Genomic DNA, 19760 nt, shown 5'->3' on the forward strand with positions numbered 1-19760 from the left:
CCGTCTAGACAGTTTAATCTGAATATCACCGCCTCTTGCACCCAGACTGACATTTTCTATTCCTTTAAACGTTAGGTGGTTGGGGTCAGAGTTATGTACACTATTGAAGTGTCTAGAGACATAGTGTGATTCAATCTTATTTTTAATATTGCGAATATGCTCTTGTATGCGTATTTTCAATGGTCTTTTGGTTTTGCCTATGTACTTTAGGACTCAAGTAAGTAGATAACGGAGGTTGTCTGGCAATTCATAAATTGTTTGATGTTGTATTTCACACTGTTATTGTAATTATAAAATACCTTTCTGTCGGAGTTAGTAAACTTGCATATATTGCAGTGATTGCACTTATTGAAACCTTTAATTTCCAAAAAGGTTTGCCTAACATTTAGGTTCCTTTCGGGTATCATGCTGGGAGCCAGAGTATCCTTCAGATTCCTACTTTTGCAAAAGACTATATCAGGTTTTGTGGGTAGAATGTTCACTAAAATGGGATCCATCCTTAAAATGTCCCAGTGTTTAGCTAATGTGGACCTGATCCTATGTTCACATGCATTGTAGTTCGTAATGAAAGGGACATAACCTGTCTTGGTATCCCTATTCTTATACGTCATTAGTTCTGACCTTGTTAGTCTTTCAGTTTTGGCTAGGGCTTCTGAGATAAGCTGTTCTGGATAGCCTCTGTCTAAAAAGCGTTGTGCATACAAGGAAAGCTGTTCTTCGCATTGTGATTCGTTACTGCAATTCCTTTTAACTCTTGAGAATTGTGAAAAGGGAATATTTGACTTCCATTTCTTAACATGGCCACTTTTAAAATGTAGATAACTATTTGTGTCAACTGTCTTAATAAAATTCTGGAATTCGACCTTAATGTCAGAGCCTATTAGCACTAGATCCAGGAATTCGATCCTATCCTTGCCACGATTAGCGGTGAATTTAAGATTGTAGTCATTACTATCAATGTACGTTAAAAATGAGTTTATAGATTCATCATCACCTTCCCATACCATAAGGATGTCATCTATGTACCTTTTATAGATTTTTATATGTTTGGAAAATGGGTTAGGGTTAAAAATATGCATTTGTTCCCAGCTTCCCATTAAAAGATTAGCGAAACTCGGTGCAAAAATTGTACCCATAGCGGTTCCGCACACCTGTAGATAAAAGGTATCTAAAAATTTTAAATAATTGTGGGTGAGAATAAAATGAATCAAATCACAAATAAAATCCTTATGTTCCAAAGACAATTCCAGGTGTGGGTCTAAAAATTCTCGGCAAGCACTAATGCCTTTAGTGTGTTCTATTGCTGTGTAGAGAGATTGCACGTCAATGGTGAGCCAAGTATAATTGGGATTCCAATTAAAATCTTTAAGAATATGCAGCACACTGGTGGTGTCTTTTAGATAAGACTCTAGTTTTGTTACATATTTACTGAGGAATATATTAATATATTTAGATGAATGAGACATAAGAGAGTCAATTCCCGCAACAATAGGTCTCCCGGGGTGTTTATTCAAAGTTTTATGAATTTTGGGGAGATAATAAAAAATGGGGATAGTAGGGTTCAAAACAAGAAGGAACTGGTATTCATATTTCATAAGTATATGTTTACGTAGACCTTTTTAATAGTGTATCTCTCAAAATAGATATGTAGTCGCTGGTCGGATCATTCTGTAATTTAATATAAGATTTCTCATCATTTAGAAGTCTCTCAGCCTCTTCAATGTAGGCTGATCTATCAAGCAATTCAACTCCTCCCCCTTTATCTGCTTGTTTGATAATCATTTCCTTATTATTTGTTAGAGTGTCTACAGCTAACAGTTCTTGTTTAGATAGATTAGGATTCTTGGGGTCTGACAAAGGTCCTTAATAACTAATTCCTGGAATAGATCTATGGGGCTGCTTCTAGATTCCAATGGATACAATTTTGAGGTTGATTTGAGACCTGATTTGGATGTGCTCTCATAGTTGGTAATTATAGCAGTTTCTTTTCTAGCGAAATGTCTCTTGAGCGTTAGTTTTCTAGTGAACTTGTTTATGTCAATGAACATTTGAAACTTGTTTGGTTTCTGAGTGGGGGCGAAAGTGAGGCCCTTACTAAGTAGTGAAACTTTTGATGTTTTAAGTTGATGTTTAGAAAGATTAAATATGCCATTTTCTTTCAGCTTATCATTATCTACAATCATTACTTTCTCCTTATTTTTCTGAATGCCCCCTCGTTTTCCTCTTCTTCCGTGTATCTGCATTTCATTGGTGAGGCTATTTTTATATTCTCTCTCACATGTCTCTTGTTTCCTCCTCTTTCGTGTAGCAATCGGACTGAGGACAAAAAATCATCACTATCGCTAGCGTCAGCTCTGTCTAGTGTCACAAATCTGTTTCTAAGTGGTAGTTGTTCTGTTGAGAGATGTTTCCTAGTCGGTGGACTAGGTCGTGGTCTTTTATGTGTGTGTTGGACAGTTTTCCAGTTGGTATCAGATTTGGGCACACTCTCAGGATACGAAATGTTTCTACTAGTGTGTTGGACTGTATTCCTTTTCCATTGTTTAATATTCTTAGTATCATAATCCTGTTTATCTCTCAAGAATTTTTTCTCTTTGATTCTAACAACTTCCGTTTCTACCTTTTCAAGTTTTTTATTGAGGACTTGTTCATTAATGCGATAGTCCTCCTTATCTCTATAGGGTTCTAACAATGAATCTTTTGTCTTAATTTCTTCCTCAATCTGTTGGAATAATTTTTTCTTTTATATATATCTAACTACAGTTTAGAGTTTTATTATAGAAGGCTCTAAAGTTAATGCAGACAGTATTTTAAATAAGTGTTCAGTTAAATTATTCTGAGACGTTCATTTCATTATCCAGATATTTCTGTACTGTTTTGAGGCATTAGCCAGGGTCAAAACAAACGTGGTTCTACTATCTATTATCTCTGTGGTGTGATTGTTTGTGGCCTCTCTGTTTTCCTTTTAAATAATAACACATACATTTTACTTGACATATACAAGTACTATTATACACATATAGTGGTTAAAACCTGAGTAGGAGCATGTCATGTTCATATAGGACTGCTCCCCCTACACATATTGGTATGATCCATTGGAGTCAGTGCAGGAGAGGTGACAGTTGAAGAACCTCCTGAGCAGTTTTACCTCAGACTCTGCCCTAAACCTGGTTGTGGGGGGATGAGACCTTACATCAGTTTTATCTTACACATCTGTACAAATTGATATCTGTAGAATATTTACATACTTTTACTAATTCCTTCACATAGATAGTCTTACTGTTGAGATTCTTTCTAAGATTTTTCCATTATGTATATTAACACAAATTGTGTTGGGGACTACAACTCTGGGTTTATCCCTGTAGAATTAGATATGTATGTGTATTTATATAAACACATAACTATATATATATAAAAAGTTCAAAATAAATAAATAAATGTTGTGTAACTGGGACTATTGATATAGAGTTGCAGGTTACTTGTTTCTGTTGCATCATAAATATTGCGAAACATGTCTGACAAAAGTAAAACAAACAAGGTGGAATATTTTACATCTGCAAAATGTAAAACCAAACTAACCCAGTGGATGGTAAGATCTTGAGTCAGTTTGTGTGGACTGTGATGCAGATGGCTACAGCGGGTGTGTACAAGGGCATCACTCAGATGGGGATCCAGCATAGGCGACTGCATTGGGACAGTCAGTGGCGACGCTATTTCAGTTGCACGCCCATCCTGCAGAGATACTCGCAGTGGATGCGATTATCACTCTGCTTCAAAATGTATCAGTGCAACCTTCTAAGACAGCTGCCCTTACGACATCTTCAAAGGTTGCAGGGGAAGTCTGTCCTATCAACTCTCCCTGATTCCCAGGGTCAAATCCAAGTGGAAGTTTCTTGATCTACTTCATTAGTACAGAAACTTGAAAAATGAAATACATTTCTTGAGTCCACGAGAACTCAGACTTCCTGTAAAAGGCATAGGTCTGCTTATCCTCTCTTAGTGGTCTCTGATTCAGACCCCAGTGGGAAAGAGGCTGAAGAGGTGTGTAGTCTGCCTTCTTCCTTCTGAAGAGCTGACGAATCTCATTGAGTCAGCATGGAAACAGCTAGACAGAAAATTGATTGTACCGCCTAGGTTTCCTAGCTTCTTTTCACTTCGGCTGGGTGAGATGGCTCAATGGGAACAGGTACCATAAGGTGGATACACCTGCAATGCTTGGCATGCCTTACCACTCTTTCTGTACCTGGCTTGGCTACTTGTAAAAATAGCACTCACCGTAAAATAGAATGTTCTTTTGCAGACCATGCTTTCGTCCACACAAGTGGCTAGAGAGATAGAGACTTGGGCAGATCAGCTTGTTGATGGTCTACAGAATTCTGATTTGCTCCCTCTGGCATTACATCTGAATGAAGCCTCAGGATACCTGAGCCTTAGTGTCTTCTTCCATCTCTGCATCATTAGTTACAGATGGAAGAATTTTGTGATTGTGTTCATGGAACGCAGATAACAAATCCAAAAAGTCCTTGGAATCGCTTCCTTATGTCAGCTCTGTTCTTTTAGGTGCAGAGCTATACAACATCATAAGTCAAGCTACAGGAGAAAAAAGTTTCTTCCTCCCTAATGTCCAGAAGACACGAGGACCTTGTTTTTATTCCTTTCGTCTACTCTGTGAGGGTGGCTTTTTAAACTGAGCAGTCTTACAGAGGTAAGCCAATCACTTCCAGGGACAATCCTTCCACAGAAGGGCAGACTGTCCTATTCCAACAAGTGTCCAGGGCCTAAGAACCCTGAAAAACCTGCAACCTGCCGGGATTCTTCTTAACCTTGCGGCTGTTGTGGATGGTTGGCTCTTTTTGTTCCTGAATCAATGGGCAGTTTCTGCTCAGGATCGGTGGATTACGGAATTCATGCAACGTGGCTACATGATAGACCTCCATAATCAGCCACCTCACAGTATATTTTCCACCACTCCACGAGACAAAGTAAAGAGATTGGCTATGAGATAGTTAATGCATTAATTATTAATGCAGGAGTTATCTGCCAGGTCCCAGAGGGATAAAGGGGCAAAAGTTTCTATCCAAACCTCTTCCTGGTTCACAAGCCAGATGGCTCCTTTTCTCCCATCGCAGATTGCAGTCGGGGACTCCCACTTTCATTTCTGTTAGGCCTTCCCAAGGCTCCTTAAGTGCCTTGTAGAGACCATAAGTCTTTATAAAGTCTTTACAAATATCATGGCGGTCATGGCAGCATGGTTGTGTCCCCTAGACTTTGCATCAGTCTATACTTGGATAATTTGCTACTAAAGGTTAACTCGGATCAGACCCTCCGGCTCCATCTTTCGGTGTTCAAACAAGTGCTGGAACTAAAATTTGCAATAATTCCAGTTGTTTCCCTGTCAGAGGATGTTTTTCATTAGCTTTATACTGGACACCAGACTGTAGAGTGTGTTTCTACCAATCAGCAAGGTGCATTTTCTTCAGGTCTACATCCTACTATGTATGAAACTAATAGGTGAGATGGTCTCTACCTTCCAAATGTTTCCGGACTGTTCCACTCTCGCATAGTTCAGATGCTCCAGTTGTCTCCCAGAATGCGCCTTTCCCTTGGTTGGAGGCGGGTCTCCTGGCGGTGGGCAGGTCCTTTGTTCTGTAGTCACAGGAATGTTTGAGCCGGATGAAGGAGACTCCCCAGATATTGTTCTGGGTGGAAATATATGTCCCGGCAAATTCTGCAATATATATTTATCCTGGGTGTAGATAATTGGGAGGCCGATTACCCAAGCAGACGCACCGTGTTGCTAGGGGAGTGGTTTCTACTCACGGAGGTGTTTTAATGGTTTGTCCAGAATTGGGAACCTTCAGATGTGGCCCTCATGGCATGTCAATGAAACCTCTAGGTGCCCAGGTTCTGCTCAGGACCAGAGACCCCTTGGCATGCATGGTGATGTCATGAACATGACATCAGACACTGCGGAATTTCAGTGATCCTGATTGCACCCAATTGGCCATGTCGAGCCTGTTATGCAGACTTACTGCGCATGACAGTTGGTAAACAGTGACGACTTCTACATCGCTTCTGCAGTGAGAGTTTCTGGACTTTGGGCGCTCTTGTTCAACTTTTCTGGTATTCCATACTGACAGGGCTGTATTTTGCAAGATACCTTCCTTCCAAACAAAAGTGGTTTGGTTTTCATCTTATTCAAGAGATTATGTTCCCAGTCTTCTGGAGGTGACTGCCTCTTCAAATAAGGGATCCTTAACGTCATTGGATGTGGTCCATGCTCTAAGAATGTTTGTGGACAGCACGTCCACAATGCGGAGGTCGGATTTCCTTTTCTTGTATGATCCTCACAACAGTGATTGGCTGCCTACAAAACAAACTGCTGCTAGGTGGATAATGTTCCCCGTCAGACAGGCTTATATCAGTTCTGATCGGCCTGTACTTGATCGCTTCGCCGTGCTTTTCCTCAGTTCTGTGGAGAACCTCTTGGGCTGTGCGCAACGGTGCATTGGCAGATTAACTCTGCCTTGCACCAACCAGGTTCTCTGTCCACACTTTACCTGGTTTTACCGTTTTCATGTTTTTGTGTCTCATGACGCAAGTTTTGGCCACAAAGTTTTGCAGGACAGATTGACAGAGCTTTCCCTCCCTCAAAGGACTACTTTAGAATGTCCTCATGGTAGCAGTGTCGCCCAGATTGGATTGGATGAAAGAGAAAAGAGGATTTTTGTACTTACGTTAAATACTTTTCTCTCATTCTGTCTGGGGGACACTGCGTTCCCGCCCTTCGCTCTTCTGTTGCTTTTATTGGTTGTATGCTATTGTTTTCCTTCCTTGGGGCTTTTCAATTACACTGAGGAGCTTCAGGGGTTGCAGAGGGGAGGAGCTTCTGTCAACAGTTACATTAACAGTTTAACTATTTAAGTGCCAACTCCATGTGCCCTCATACAACCACATGGTAGCAGTGTCCCCCAGATGGAATCAGAGAAAAGGATTTAACATAAGTACAAAAATCCTCTTTTTTCTATCACTAGCTGATACTTTGTAACTGAGTTTTACAATTATTGGATGATTTCCATTTTCTGGAGTTTTTATTAAAGGTTCAAGGAATACAAGAAATGCTTATTTTTCAAATATCACCCCTGCCTTAGCTGTAACTGTTTCCTATATGCACTGACCATTACAGTGTATATATCACTTACCTCTCCTACTATCTTTCAAAGGTCGGCCATTCTGAGCCCCCACTTTAAACTCCTCTTACTGTTTTGCACTGATTTATCCAAGCAGATGATAGATCCATGGGGGCCGGCTGTAGATAGAGGACTCAGATAGGTGGGCTCACTGAAGATGTCCGGAGCTGCAGGAGGATGGGGTGCGGCATATCGATGGCGAATACCCTGACAACACTTACCCTGACATGATGATTCCGAAGGGCTTCTTACCGACAATCCACGTTCACGACTACTGTTGAAGCGTTTTGAACCAATCACGAAGAAGTAATAAGCTGGCTCCCCTTCATGACGTCATTCACCATGGTGACGGGATTATCGCTGCTGTTAATGGTGTAATGTAAGTATGAGCCTCTGTACAATGCAGAAGGCTTTGTAAACTACATTGTACATAGGCGCATACATTGCCCCATTAACAGCAGCGATAATCCCGTCGCCATGGTGAATGACTTCATGGACGGGAGCCGGATTATTACTTCTTCGTGATTGGTTCAAGTCGCTTTCAACAGTAGTGATCATCGGTAAGGAGCCCTTCGAAATCATCATGTCGGGGTAAGTGTTGTCGGGGCATTCAGCATCGATATGCTAACTACCACCGCTGCAGGAGAGGTAAATGCTATATACACTTTAAATTCCTGTATATAGGAAATAGTCTATATAGGATTTGGTCGTAAAGATAAAATAGAACATTATTGTTTATTTTCCACAATTAACCCCAGGGGCAAACGCAGGATTGTAGAGGGGAATTTCCACACCATGTCGCCAGTGGACGTGACCAGCATGCATGGGGGCGTGGCTATAATTTTAGACAGTGCTTGGCTGCTTTCCAACTCTTCCTATCCCCATAATATACATGGGCAGTGCTCTGTGCACTACTGTTAGGTGCACGTAGCTCTCCCTTGTCAAGCAGAGCTGTGTGAAGCGGGAGCGGGGTCCAGCCACCTCAGTTATACAGTGCCCCAGTCTTGGAGGAGGGTTTCCAGGCACTATGACACACCTCCCCCCCCCTTGGTTTGCCTATGAACCCCTAAATAAAATTCCAAATATGTGGATTTTTATTCACCTGGATGTCTCTCTCCATACACAGGATTACACAGCAGTGATAAAGAGACCTGGTGAGTGTGTGACACCCAGGAGCCGCCCATGTGTGTCAGGAGGATTGAGCAGGACCCAGAACCCCATCACGGTGTCTGAACCTCATTCACTGATACGTGAGGAAAATAATGACCAGAAGATCCTGGAACTGACCAACAAGATCATTCAGCTGCTGACTGGAGAGGTGACTGCTGGGAATGGGAGATTATACAGTAACATTAGGGGATGTGTCTGGGTGATGACTGTATCATTGTGTATGTCAGGTTCCTATAAAGTGTCAGGATGAGTGGGAGAAATTAGAAGGGCCCAACGGTCTGTACGAGGATGTGAAGATGGAGAATCACTGGCCCCTCACATCACAGGGTAAGAGGAGACTTTCATTTATTGTAAAACAAGAGCGCAGTGTTGAGTGCAATCTAGATACACATCATCTGATAATCACACATAAGCAATGTACTCAGTCACTGTGTGTTCCCTACAGATGGATCTAGTAACAGAAATACCCCAGAGAGATATCTTCATCCTTATTCACAGGATTGTACACAGGAAAATCCCAGGATCCCACAGGAGTATCAGGTAGATTTTAGGGTCTCCCCAAATCCCAAAATTACTTTTAATTATACATTCTGTAAAATAGCTGTATGGATCTAACACAGATATTCTTCTGTTTTATATCATTTTATGATATTTCTATTTTGTGGGTTATTTAGGATGATGTCCTGACTGATATTAAAGTAGAAATTACAGATGGAGAGGAAGAGACGTATGTGAGGGGTGATCAGCAGTGTAAGGAGGAGGAAATCACTACAGATATCAGCACAGGTGAGTAATAAACACTTATTACAGATAAGAGTCAGTGTTTCAGGTTGAATGAGGTTCTTTCGGTTTCAAAGAGTTAATGACTCATGAATGCAAGATTTATTGTGACGTTTACCTTTATTTTTAAGATAAACATAACATAAAAGAAAAAGTAAATCAAATATTTAGCTTCCAATATGTTCAACTAACAGTCAATTTCCAGGACCCCTCTCTCACATGAAATCTGGAAAAACAATAGACACCTTTCTTCATGAAGGTCCAGTCATGAGACAAGGGTCTCTCTGGCTACATTCCAGTGTTATACTCAGAGAACAAAGGGTCTTGGAATCAACTTACATATAAGGGTATGAATATATTTTCAGACTTGCTGTTGGTACATTACTGATAAGAAAGAATATATTCTCGCTCATGTGCAGAAGCATCTGGGACAACGCCCTGGTATATGTGGAGATGTCTCGGCCCAGCCTTTGTTCATAGAAGCATTTTACAATACACGCAGAAAAGTATGAATACAACAAAAATAGACCTGAATGGCCATTTTGATAGACCTGTCACACCTGCTTATTTAGTAAATATATCAGTCATATATTCTACACCCTCCTCTGTCAGTAATAACTAATGAGGATAAAGTATCTGCCCAATGAGACAGTCAGGAGCCATCAACCCCTATTAGACTCCTGTTCTCCTCCTCACATCATATCCAGGGGCGCACCCAGGGGGGGTTTCCTAGTCCCCAGAAACCCCTGTACTACCTGGGATGCTGTATGATTACAGTGGGTTGCCCCTCTCCCAGGACCAGCCACTATTACTTGTAGCTTGGGAGGATCGTCTCCCAGTCAGTCCCCTGCTGTGTGAGCACAGCTCTCTGCCGGCAGTTTGGCCCCGCCTCTTCCTCCCACACAGCCAGCATGGGTGTAATGCAGGAGGCAGCAGCAGAAGGTAAGAATGTGTGTGTATATATGACAGCTTACATGTATGTGTGTTTGATCCTGTGTGTGTGTTTGTGTATGTGTGAGTCTGTGTATATGTCAGTTTACATATCTGTGTTTGTGTGAGTCTGTGTTTATCTGTGTATATGGCAGTTTACATATCTGTGTTTGATCCTGTGTGTGTTTGTGTATGTGTGTCAGTCTGTTTGTCTGTGTATATGACAGCTTACATGTCTGTGTTTGATCCTGTCTGTGTTTATCTGTGCTTATCTGTGTATATATGGCAGTTTACATGTCTGTGTGTTTGATCCTGTGTTTGTTTGTGTATATGTGAGTCTGTGCTTGTCTGTGTATGGGACAATTTACATGTCTGTGTGTTTGACCCGATGTGTGTTTGTAGCCACGCCCCTACAGATTCTGGTCACGCCCACTGGTATCTTGGCCCCCCTCATCGAATCCTGCGTTTGCCCCTGATATTGTGTGCTACCAGCCCAGAGATCTGACCAGTCTCCTCCTCACATCATATCATTGTGTGCTACCAGCCCAGAGATCTGACCAGTCTCCTCCTTACATCATATCATTGTGTGCTACCAGCCCATAGATCTGACCAGTCTCCTCCTTACATCATATCATTGTGTGCTACCAGCCCATAGATCTGACCAGTCTCCTCCTCACATCATATCATTGTGTGCTACCAGCCCAGAGATCTGACCAGTCTCCTCCTCACATCATATCATTGTGTGCTACCAGCCCAGAGATCTGACCAGTCTCCTCCTCACATCATATCATTGTGTGCTACCAGCCCAGAGATCTGACCAGTCTCCTCCTCACATCATATCATTGTGTGCTACCAGCCCAGTGACCTGATCAGTCTCCTCCTCACATCATATCATTGTGTGCTACCAGCCCAGAGATCTGACCAGTCTCCTCCTCACATCATATCATTGTGTGCTACCAGCCCAGAGATCTGACCAGTCTCCTCACATCATATCATTGTGTGCTACCAGCCCAGAGATCTGACCAGTCTCCTCCTAACATCATATCATTGTGTGCTACCAGCCCAGAGATCTGATCAGTCTCCTCCTCACATCATATCATTGTGTGCTACCAGCCCAGAGATCTGACCAGTCTCCTCCTCACATTATATCATTGTGTGCTACCAGCCCAGAGATGTGACCAGTCTCCTCACATCATATCATTGTGTGCTACCAGCCCAGAGATGTGACCAGTCTCCTCACATCATATCATTGTGTGTTACCAACCCAGAGATCTGACCAGTCTCCTCCTCACATCATATCATTGTGTGCTACCAGCCCAGAGATATGACCGGTCTCCTCCCCACATCATATCATTGTGTGCTACCAGCCCAGAGATATGACCGGTCTCCTCCTCACATCATATCATTGTGTGCTACCAGCCCAGAGATCTGACCACTCTCCTCCTCACATCATATCGTTGTGTGCTACCAGCCCAGAGATCTGACCAGTCTCCTCCTCCCATCATATCGTTGTGTGCTACCAGCCCAGATATCTGACCAGTCTCCTCCTCCCATCATATCATTGTGTGCTACCAGCCCAGAGATCTGACCAGTTTCCTCCTCACATCATATCATTGTGTGCTACCAGCCCAGAGATCTGACCAGTCTCCTCCTCACATCATATCATTGTGTGCTACCAGCCCAGAGATCTGACCAGTCTCCTCCTCACATCATATCATTGTGTGCTACCAGCCCAGAGATCTGACCAGTCTCCTCCTCACATCATATCATTGTGTGCTACCAGCCCAGTGACCTGATCAGTCTCCTCCTCACATCATATCATTGTGTGCTACCAGCCCAGAGATCTGACCAGTCTCCTCCTCACATCATATCATTGTGTGCTACCAGCCCAGAGATCTGACCAGTCTCCTCACATCATATCATTGTGTGCTACCAGCCCAGAGATCTGACCAGTCTCCTCCTAACATCATATCATTGTGTGCTACCAGCCCAGAGATCTGATCAGTCTCCTCCTCACATCATATCATTGTGTGCTACCAGCCCAGAGATCTGACCAGTCTCCTCCTCACATCATATCATTGTGTGCTACCAGCCCAGAGATGTGACCAGTCTCCTCACATCATATCATTGTGTGCTACCAGCCCAGAGATGTGACCAGTCTCCTCACATCATATCATTGTGTGTTACCAGCCCAGAGATCTGACCAGTCTCCTCCTCACATCATATCATTGTGTGCTACCAGCCCAGAGATATGACCGGTCTCCTCCTCACATCATATCATTGTGTGCTACCAGCCCAGAGATCTGACCACTCTCCTCCTCAAATCATATCGTTGTGTGCTACCAGCCCAGAGATCTGACCAGTCTCCTCCTCCCATCATATCGTTGTGTGCTACCAGCCCAGATATCTGACCAGTCTCCTCCTCCCATCATATCATTGTGTGCTACCAGCCCAGAGATCTGACCAGTTTCCTCCTCACATCATATCATTGTGTGCTACCAGCCCAGAGATCTGACCAGTCTCCTCCTCCCATCATATAATTGTGTGCGCTACCAGCCCAGAGATCTGACCAGTCTCCTCACATCATATCATTGTGTGTTACCAACCCAGAGATCTGACCAGTCTCCTCCTCACATCATATCATTGTGTGCTACCAGCCCAGAGATATGACCGGTCTCCTCCCCACATCATATCATTGTGTGCTACCAGCCCAGAGATATGACCGGTCTCCTCCTCACATCATATCATTGTGTGCTACCAGCCCAGAGATCTGACCACTCTCCTCCTCACATCATATCGTTGTGTGCTACCAGCCCAGAGATCTGACCAGTCTCCTCCTCCCATCATATCGTTGTGTGCTACCAGCCCAGAGATCTGACCAGTCTCCTCCTCACATCATATCATTGTGTGCTACCAGCCCAGTGACCTGATCAGTCTCCTCCTCACATCATATCATTGTGTGCTACCAGCCCAGAGATCTGACCAGTCTCCTCCTCACATCATATCATTGTGTGCTACCAGCCCAGAGATCTGACCAGTCTCCTCCTCACATCATATCATTGTGTGCTACCAGCCCAGAGATCTGACCAGTCTCCTCCTAACATCATATCATTGTGTGCTACCAGCCCAGAGATCTGATCAGTCTCCTCCTCACATCATATCATTGTGTGCTACCAGCCCAGAGATCTGACCAGTCTCCTCCTCACATCATATCATTGTGTGCTACCAGCCCAGAGATGTGACCAGTCTCCTCACATCATATCATTGTGTGCTACCAGCCCAGAGATGTGACCAGTCTCCTCACATCATATCATTGTGTGTTACCAGCCCAGAGATCTGACCAGTCTCCTCCTCACATCATATCATTGTGTGCTACCAGCCCAGAGATATGACCGGTCTCCTCCCCACATCATATCATTGTGTGCTACCAGCCCAGAGATATGACCGGTCTCCTCCTCACATCATATCATTGTGTGCTACCAGCCCAGAGATCTGACCACTCTCCTCCTCACATCATATCGTTGTGTGCTACCAGCCCAGAGATCTGACCAGTCTCCTCCTCCCATCATATCGTTGTGTGCTACCAGCCCAGATATCTGACCAGTCTCCTCCTCCCATCATATCATTGTGTGCTACCAGCCCAGAGATCTGACCAGTTTCCTCCTCACATCATATCATTGTGTGCTACCAGCCCAGAGATCTGACCAGTCTCCTCCTCACATCATATCATTGTGTGCTACCAGCCCAGAGATCTGACCAGTCTCCTCCTCCCATCATATAATTGTGTGCGCTACCAGCCCAGAGATCTGACCAGTCTCCTCCTCACATCATATCATTGTGTGCTACCAGCCCTGAGATCTGACCAGTCTCCTCCTCACATCATATCATTGTGTGCTACCAGCCCAGAGATCTGACCGGTCTCCTCCTCACATCATATCATTGTGTGCTACCAGCCCAGAGATCTGACCGGTCTCCTCCCCACATCATATCATTGTGTGCTACCAGCCCAGAGATATGACCGGTCTCCTCCCCACATCATATCATTGTGTGCTACCAGCCCAGAGATATGACCGGTCTCCTCCCCACATCATATCATTGTGTGCTACCAGCCCAGAGATATGACCGGTCTCCTCCTCACATCATATCATTGTGTGCTACCAGCCCAGAGATCTGACCACTCTCCTCCTCACATCATATCGTTGTGTGCTACCAGCCCAGAGATCTGACCAGTCTCCTCCTCCCATCATATCGTTGTGTGCTACCAGCCCAGATATCTGACCAGTCTCCTCCTCCCATCATATCATTGTGTGCTACCAGCCCAGAGATCTGACCAGTTTTGTGTGCTACCAGCCCAGAGATCTGACCAGTCTCCTCCTCACATCATATCATTGTGTGCTACCAGCCCAGAGATCTGACCAGTCTCCTCCTCCCATCATATAATTGTGTGCGCTACCAGCCCAGAGATCTGACCAGTCTCCTCCTCACATCATATCATTGTGTGCTACCAGCCCTGAGATCTGACCAGTCTCCTCCTCACATCATATCATTGTGTGCTACCAGCCCAGAGATCTGACCAGTCTTCTCCTCACATCATATCATTGTGTGCTACCAGCCCAGAGATCTGACCAGTCTCCTCCTCACATCATATCATTGTGTGCTACCAGCCCAGAGATCTGACCAGTCTCCTCCTCACATCATATCATTGTGTGCTACCAGCCCAGAGATCTGACCAGTCTCCTCCTCACATCATATCATTGTGTGCTACCAGCCCAGAGATCTGACCAGTCTCCTCCTCACATCATATCATTGTGTGCTACCAGCAGAGAGATCTGACCAGTCTCCTCCTCACATCATATCATTGTGTGCTACCAGCTCAGAGATCTGACCAGTCTCCTCCTCACATCATATCATTGTGTGCTACCAGCCCAGAGATCTGACCAGTCTCCTCCTCACATCATATCATTGTGTGCTACCAGACGAGAGATCTAACCAGTCTCCTCCTCACATCATATCATTGTGTGCTACCAGCCCAGAGATCTGACCAGTCTCCTCCTCACATCATATCATTGTGTGCTACCAGCCCAGAGATCTGACCAGTCTCCTCACACTGTCTGGTGTAGCTCATGGGATGTCAGAGTGAAAAGACACCATGAATTTACTCATGAACATCCTCTATAGTAGATCCTGGGATACTACCCATAATCCTCTCTCTATTACCACGTGTCCTTACTCATTTATCTTCCCTGTGTAATAATCCAGAAATATTCTATCCTCGGCTATATAGTAGCAATGTAATGCTAATGGAAAATATGAGATTACCCCCTTCCTCTAAGATCACTTTCACCCCATCACAAAGTACACTAAACACAAATTCCACCTTCTGACACACGGAACTATAACCACACACCCATAATTGTACAATCTACATGATTGGATGCTCTCCATCTGCTGAGCTTAGTCTGTACCCTGCTCTGCCCTTATACTTTACTGTTGTCCATCTGTGTCCTGCTCCGTTCTCCTACTCAGTCCTGATGCTCTCCTCTGCTCTGTACAATGGTGTAAGACCTAAGAGTAGTGTAAACCCATATCCAGGACTCACTGCTGATGTAACCTACGTCTACTCCATTTATGAGGCTCCAGTGTTTGTATATGAGGACAGTGTCTAGTTAGAAAATGTCCCTGGCTAATGAGGCTTCTTGGCTAATGAGTCTTCCTGTCTTAGGATACTGGCTCGGCAGTGTGTAAAGTCTAAAATTAAAATATGGATAAGCTGTTTGGGAGGGAGTGCAAATCTTTTTTTAAAATGTAATTATTTTTTTAAAAATTTTTTTAACACAAGGTCTGCAGAAAGCACCCGCAACAGATCCGTCTCCTAAAGACCTATTTGCGGCTTGCTTTCAGCTCCACATAGCATGTAAAGTGCTTGAACACACCTTTACATTGCTAGGCTCGCCCACTAACTTCCCCGTTCCACCTCTCTAACCGCAGAGAGGTACAAGGAGGAGATCCGTCTCGGGTAGAATACAAGCTGAGACGGATCCTAGGCTAAAAGTGCTGTTTGCACTGATTAGTTGGAATTGCGTCCAACTCTAAATCAGACCCTATATGTATTATAATTAAAGAACATAATTTATTGGCACCATAATATACATTTCTTATTATACAATAACCAGTTGCAGTTTGGTGCACCAATTAAGGTAACAATAAAACCACACACAACGGGTAAGTAAATGCAGAACTTGTTTGTGGTTATGACAGTGTGTAAAGTCTGCATTTTGGCTGGAGTTGATGAATCTGGATGTGATCTGTGTGTCACTGTGGCTGGGTCTATGCATTGTGCTTGGTAATACAGGTTTATAATCATCATGAAGTGTTTGTAGTTTGCAAATTAAAATTAACCATCTGAACATTTCAACTTACTCATAGTATGAAAATGTTGGGCATTTTAATGTTAATTTAAAATTAGATGTTTGTTTCCATACATGTATTCTGTTTTCAGCAGATGGATGCAAACACAGGAATATCTCCGAAGGAAACTTCATTGTTTCAACAGATTGTGAAATAGAAGATAACATCACACAAGATTCTCCTGGAGAAAACCCCATTGCCCTAAATATACATCCAATACTTCACAAAGCAGATAAACCATCTGATCATGAGGAATATTTTCCTGATAACCAAAGCTTTACAGTTACATTATCTCTTCATAAAAAGCAGATCACGCACAGACGTAAGAAACCTTTTCCATGTTCTGAATGTGGGAAATGTTTTACACAAAAATCAAATCTTTTTCAACATCATAGAACTCACACAGGTGAGAAACCATTTCCATGTTCTGAGTGTGGGAAATATTTTGCAGCTAAATCATCTCTTGTTGAACATCAGAGAACTCACACAGGTGAGAAACCATTTCCATGTTCTGAGTGTGGGAAATGTTTTGCACAGAAAGCAGAAATGATTAGACATCACAGAACTCACACAGGTGAAAAACCATTTTCATGTTCTGAGTGTGGGAAATGTTTTACACGAAAATCATCTCTTGTTGAACATCAGAGAACTCACACTGGTGAGAAACCATTTTCTTGCTCTGCGTGTGGGAAATATTTTGCAGGTAAATCATCTCTTGTTCAACATCAGAAAACTCACACAGGTGATAAGCCATTGCCATGTACTGAGTGTGGGAAATGTTTTATAAACAAATCAAAACTTATTAGACATCAAAGAACTCACACAGGTGAGAAACCATTTCCTTGCTCTGAGTGTGGGAAATATTTTGCAGGTAAATCATCTCTTGATGAACATCAGAAAACTCACACAGCTGATAAGCCATTGCCATGTACTGAGTGTGGGAAATGTTTTATAAACAAATCAAAACTTATTAGACATCAAAGAACTCACACAGGTGAGAAACCATTTCCTTGCTCTGAGTGTGGGAAATGTTTTACACGAAAATCATCTCTTGTTGAACATCAGAGAACTCACACTGGTGAGAAACCATTTCCTTGCTCTGAGTGTGGGAAATATTTTGCAGCTAAATCATCTCTTGTTGAACATCACAGAAATCACACAGGTGAAAAACCATTTTCATGTTCTGAGTGTGGGAAATGTTTTACACAGAAATCAAATCTTATTGAACATCATAGAACTCACACAGGTGAGAAACCATTTTCTTGCTCTGAGTGTGGGAAATATTTTGCAGCTAAATCATCTCTTGTTCAACATCAGAAAATTCACACAGGACAAAAGCAATTGGATATGAAAAAAGGTTGCTGCGATACTCCAAATATTGTGAAATCAGTTGATTAAAATAGATGATATAGCAGTACATAGCTTGGCGCTCAAAACAGTCCAAACATTTAATGACCCAGGTGCTCACCTCAAGCCAGATCAAATCATGCTGAATAAAAAGGGCGGCACTCAAGGATTTGAGCCAGAGACAAAGTGTCAAAAATTAATTTTAATCCATAATGTACAATGTTTCAGTTAATCCAAAACTTTCATCACTGATAACATACTCAACATTGGTAATATATAGACGTATGTTACTCATCCAGGTGCAAGAGTTTAGCGTGAATATCCGTCATTTCGCGTTAGCGTGCTGGGGAAATCCGGAAACTAAACTATGACAACCAGTGAAACCCAATAGGGAAGAGAGAAAAGCGCATGTGTTTAATCTCTGGAAGAGTCCCGTGTGTGTTAAGGAGTCAGCGATCAAGAAGCTGAGAGATCAAGTGTGCATATAAGTAATTTCTTTATCTTTACATTGTTACAAGCTGCAAATAAAGGGATGTGTTCAAATAAGTGAATACAGAATTTAGAGTTTCCACAGCTAAAGGTTGTGGATACACAAATAAATTGATAAGATTGGATAATACTTATATTTGGAAAGATCATTTATCCCTTCTTCATGCCAAGAAAAGGTATCCAGTCACAATATTCAATTATGCATGGTACACGGGAAAAGAAGAAAATATGTAGACATAGCGTCATTTTGTAATAAAACAATCCTTTTGTATGTGTTCAGGTGAATAATATTTGAATTTTTGTTAGCGCAAAATTTTTTGCGATATGGAGACTGTTTAGGATATAAAACCATTAAAAACAAAAAATTCAAAAATTACACAATTTACCCATGATGGCATTACATATAAAATTGATCAATTCATTACATGTAATACAAAAAATCTTATATATATTTTAGAATGTTGTTGCAGATTACTATATGTAGGGAAAACATCTAGACCACTGAAAGAAAGAATATCAGAACATTTATATAATATTAAAACAGGAAAAGACATTCTGTAAACAAATCCATAATTGTTCTATGAAGATTTTTGGGGTATACAAGTGGTCAATCAGTTGGAAACAGAAAATTAGAAAAAATAGTGACATGAGAAATGACGGATGTGTAAATTAAATGCTCTTGTCCTTTATGGTGTAAATAAGGCGTTTGAAATAAAATGTTTTTTAAGCTGATTATGTTGCTTTGTTGTCTTTTTTTTTCCCCCTTCTTTTCAGATGTAGGATCATCATTCCTTCAATTCCACAGCAATTATTATTATTATTTTGAAATAAACATAATTCATTGTAATTCATCTCACGATACCATCATACATTGTAATTTCTATTATATGCACATAAGAGATCTAAATTATTTAAATGACATTTACATGTCCCTGTATGTACTTTTATTTTTGTATTTTTACTTTATTTTTTCTTTCATGTTTTTCTAATGGAAGACCATTTATAATATGTTCAACATAGCAGCCTTGTAAAAATTTTTTTATTATTATAATGCAAAAGTCTAACTACCATAGACTTTGTTTTGCATAATACTGTATAGTTTAGTTGATTCCCGATGTGGAACGCAGAAGAACTAACTGTCTATAATATAAAAGGAGCAATGAATAAAGTTTATTGAAATTTCTGACCATTTCCGGTGAAAAAACAAAGCTGAACCGCAAACCGGAAGTGACTATACCGAGGCATGGAACGCATGTAGTGTTCCCAGAGCGATTTCAAATGTTAAAATTAATGTATACAAAAATCTTTGCGGACCACCTAAAAGGATTTTTCATCTATGTGTAAAGAAATCTTTATTTATAATCACCTAAAGTAGATATATCAGGGCTGTGTCTTCCCCTAACAAAATACACAATAGCATATATTTCCCTTAGGAAGGGGCGCACT

At 42.0% G+C, this 19760-nt stretch overlaps 2 protein-coding genes across 12 annotated transcripts in view; one reads left to right on the plus strand and one right to left on the minus strand.

Moving 5' to 3' along the window:
- LOC142150986 (uncharacterized) overlaps nt 1–19046 on the plus strand; it is a 38805-nt gene extending 19759 nt beyond the window's left edge. For 3 of the 5 annotated variants that reach the window (XM_075206223.1, XM_075206225.1, XM_075206224.1), the window contains 5 exons: nt 8317–8508; nt 8588–8687; nt 8806–8900; nt 9035–9146; nt 16570–19046. In XM_075206223.1, coding sequence (XP_075062324.1) covers nt 8317–8508; nt 8588–8687; nt 8806–8900; nt 9035–9146; nt 16570–17876 — 1806 coding nt within the window. In that variant the 3' untranslated portion in view covers nt 17877–19046. Of the gene's footprint in view, nt 1–7291; nt 8509–8587; nt 8688–8805; nt 8901–9034; nt 9147–16569 lie in introns of those variants that run through there. The other 2 variants (XM_075206220.1, XM_075206222.1) reach the window with 2 other exon arrangements.
- The window catches only part of LOC142150979 (uncharacterized), a 536473-nt gene that overhangs the window by 55580 nt on the left and 461133 nt on the right, over nt 1–19760 (minus strand). The gene's annotated exons all lie outside the window — the stretch shown is intronic.

Source organism: Mixophyes fleayi, chromosome 4 (genome assembly GCF_038048845.1).
Source record: "Mixophyes fleayi isolate aMixFle1 chromosome 4, aMixFle1.hap1, whole genome shotgun sequence".
Lineage (NCBI taxonomy): Eukaryota > Metazoa > Chordata > Amphibia > Anura > Limnodynastidae > Mixophyes > Mixophyes fleayi.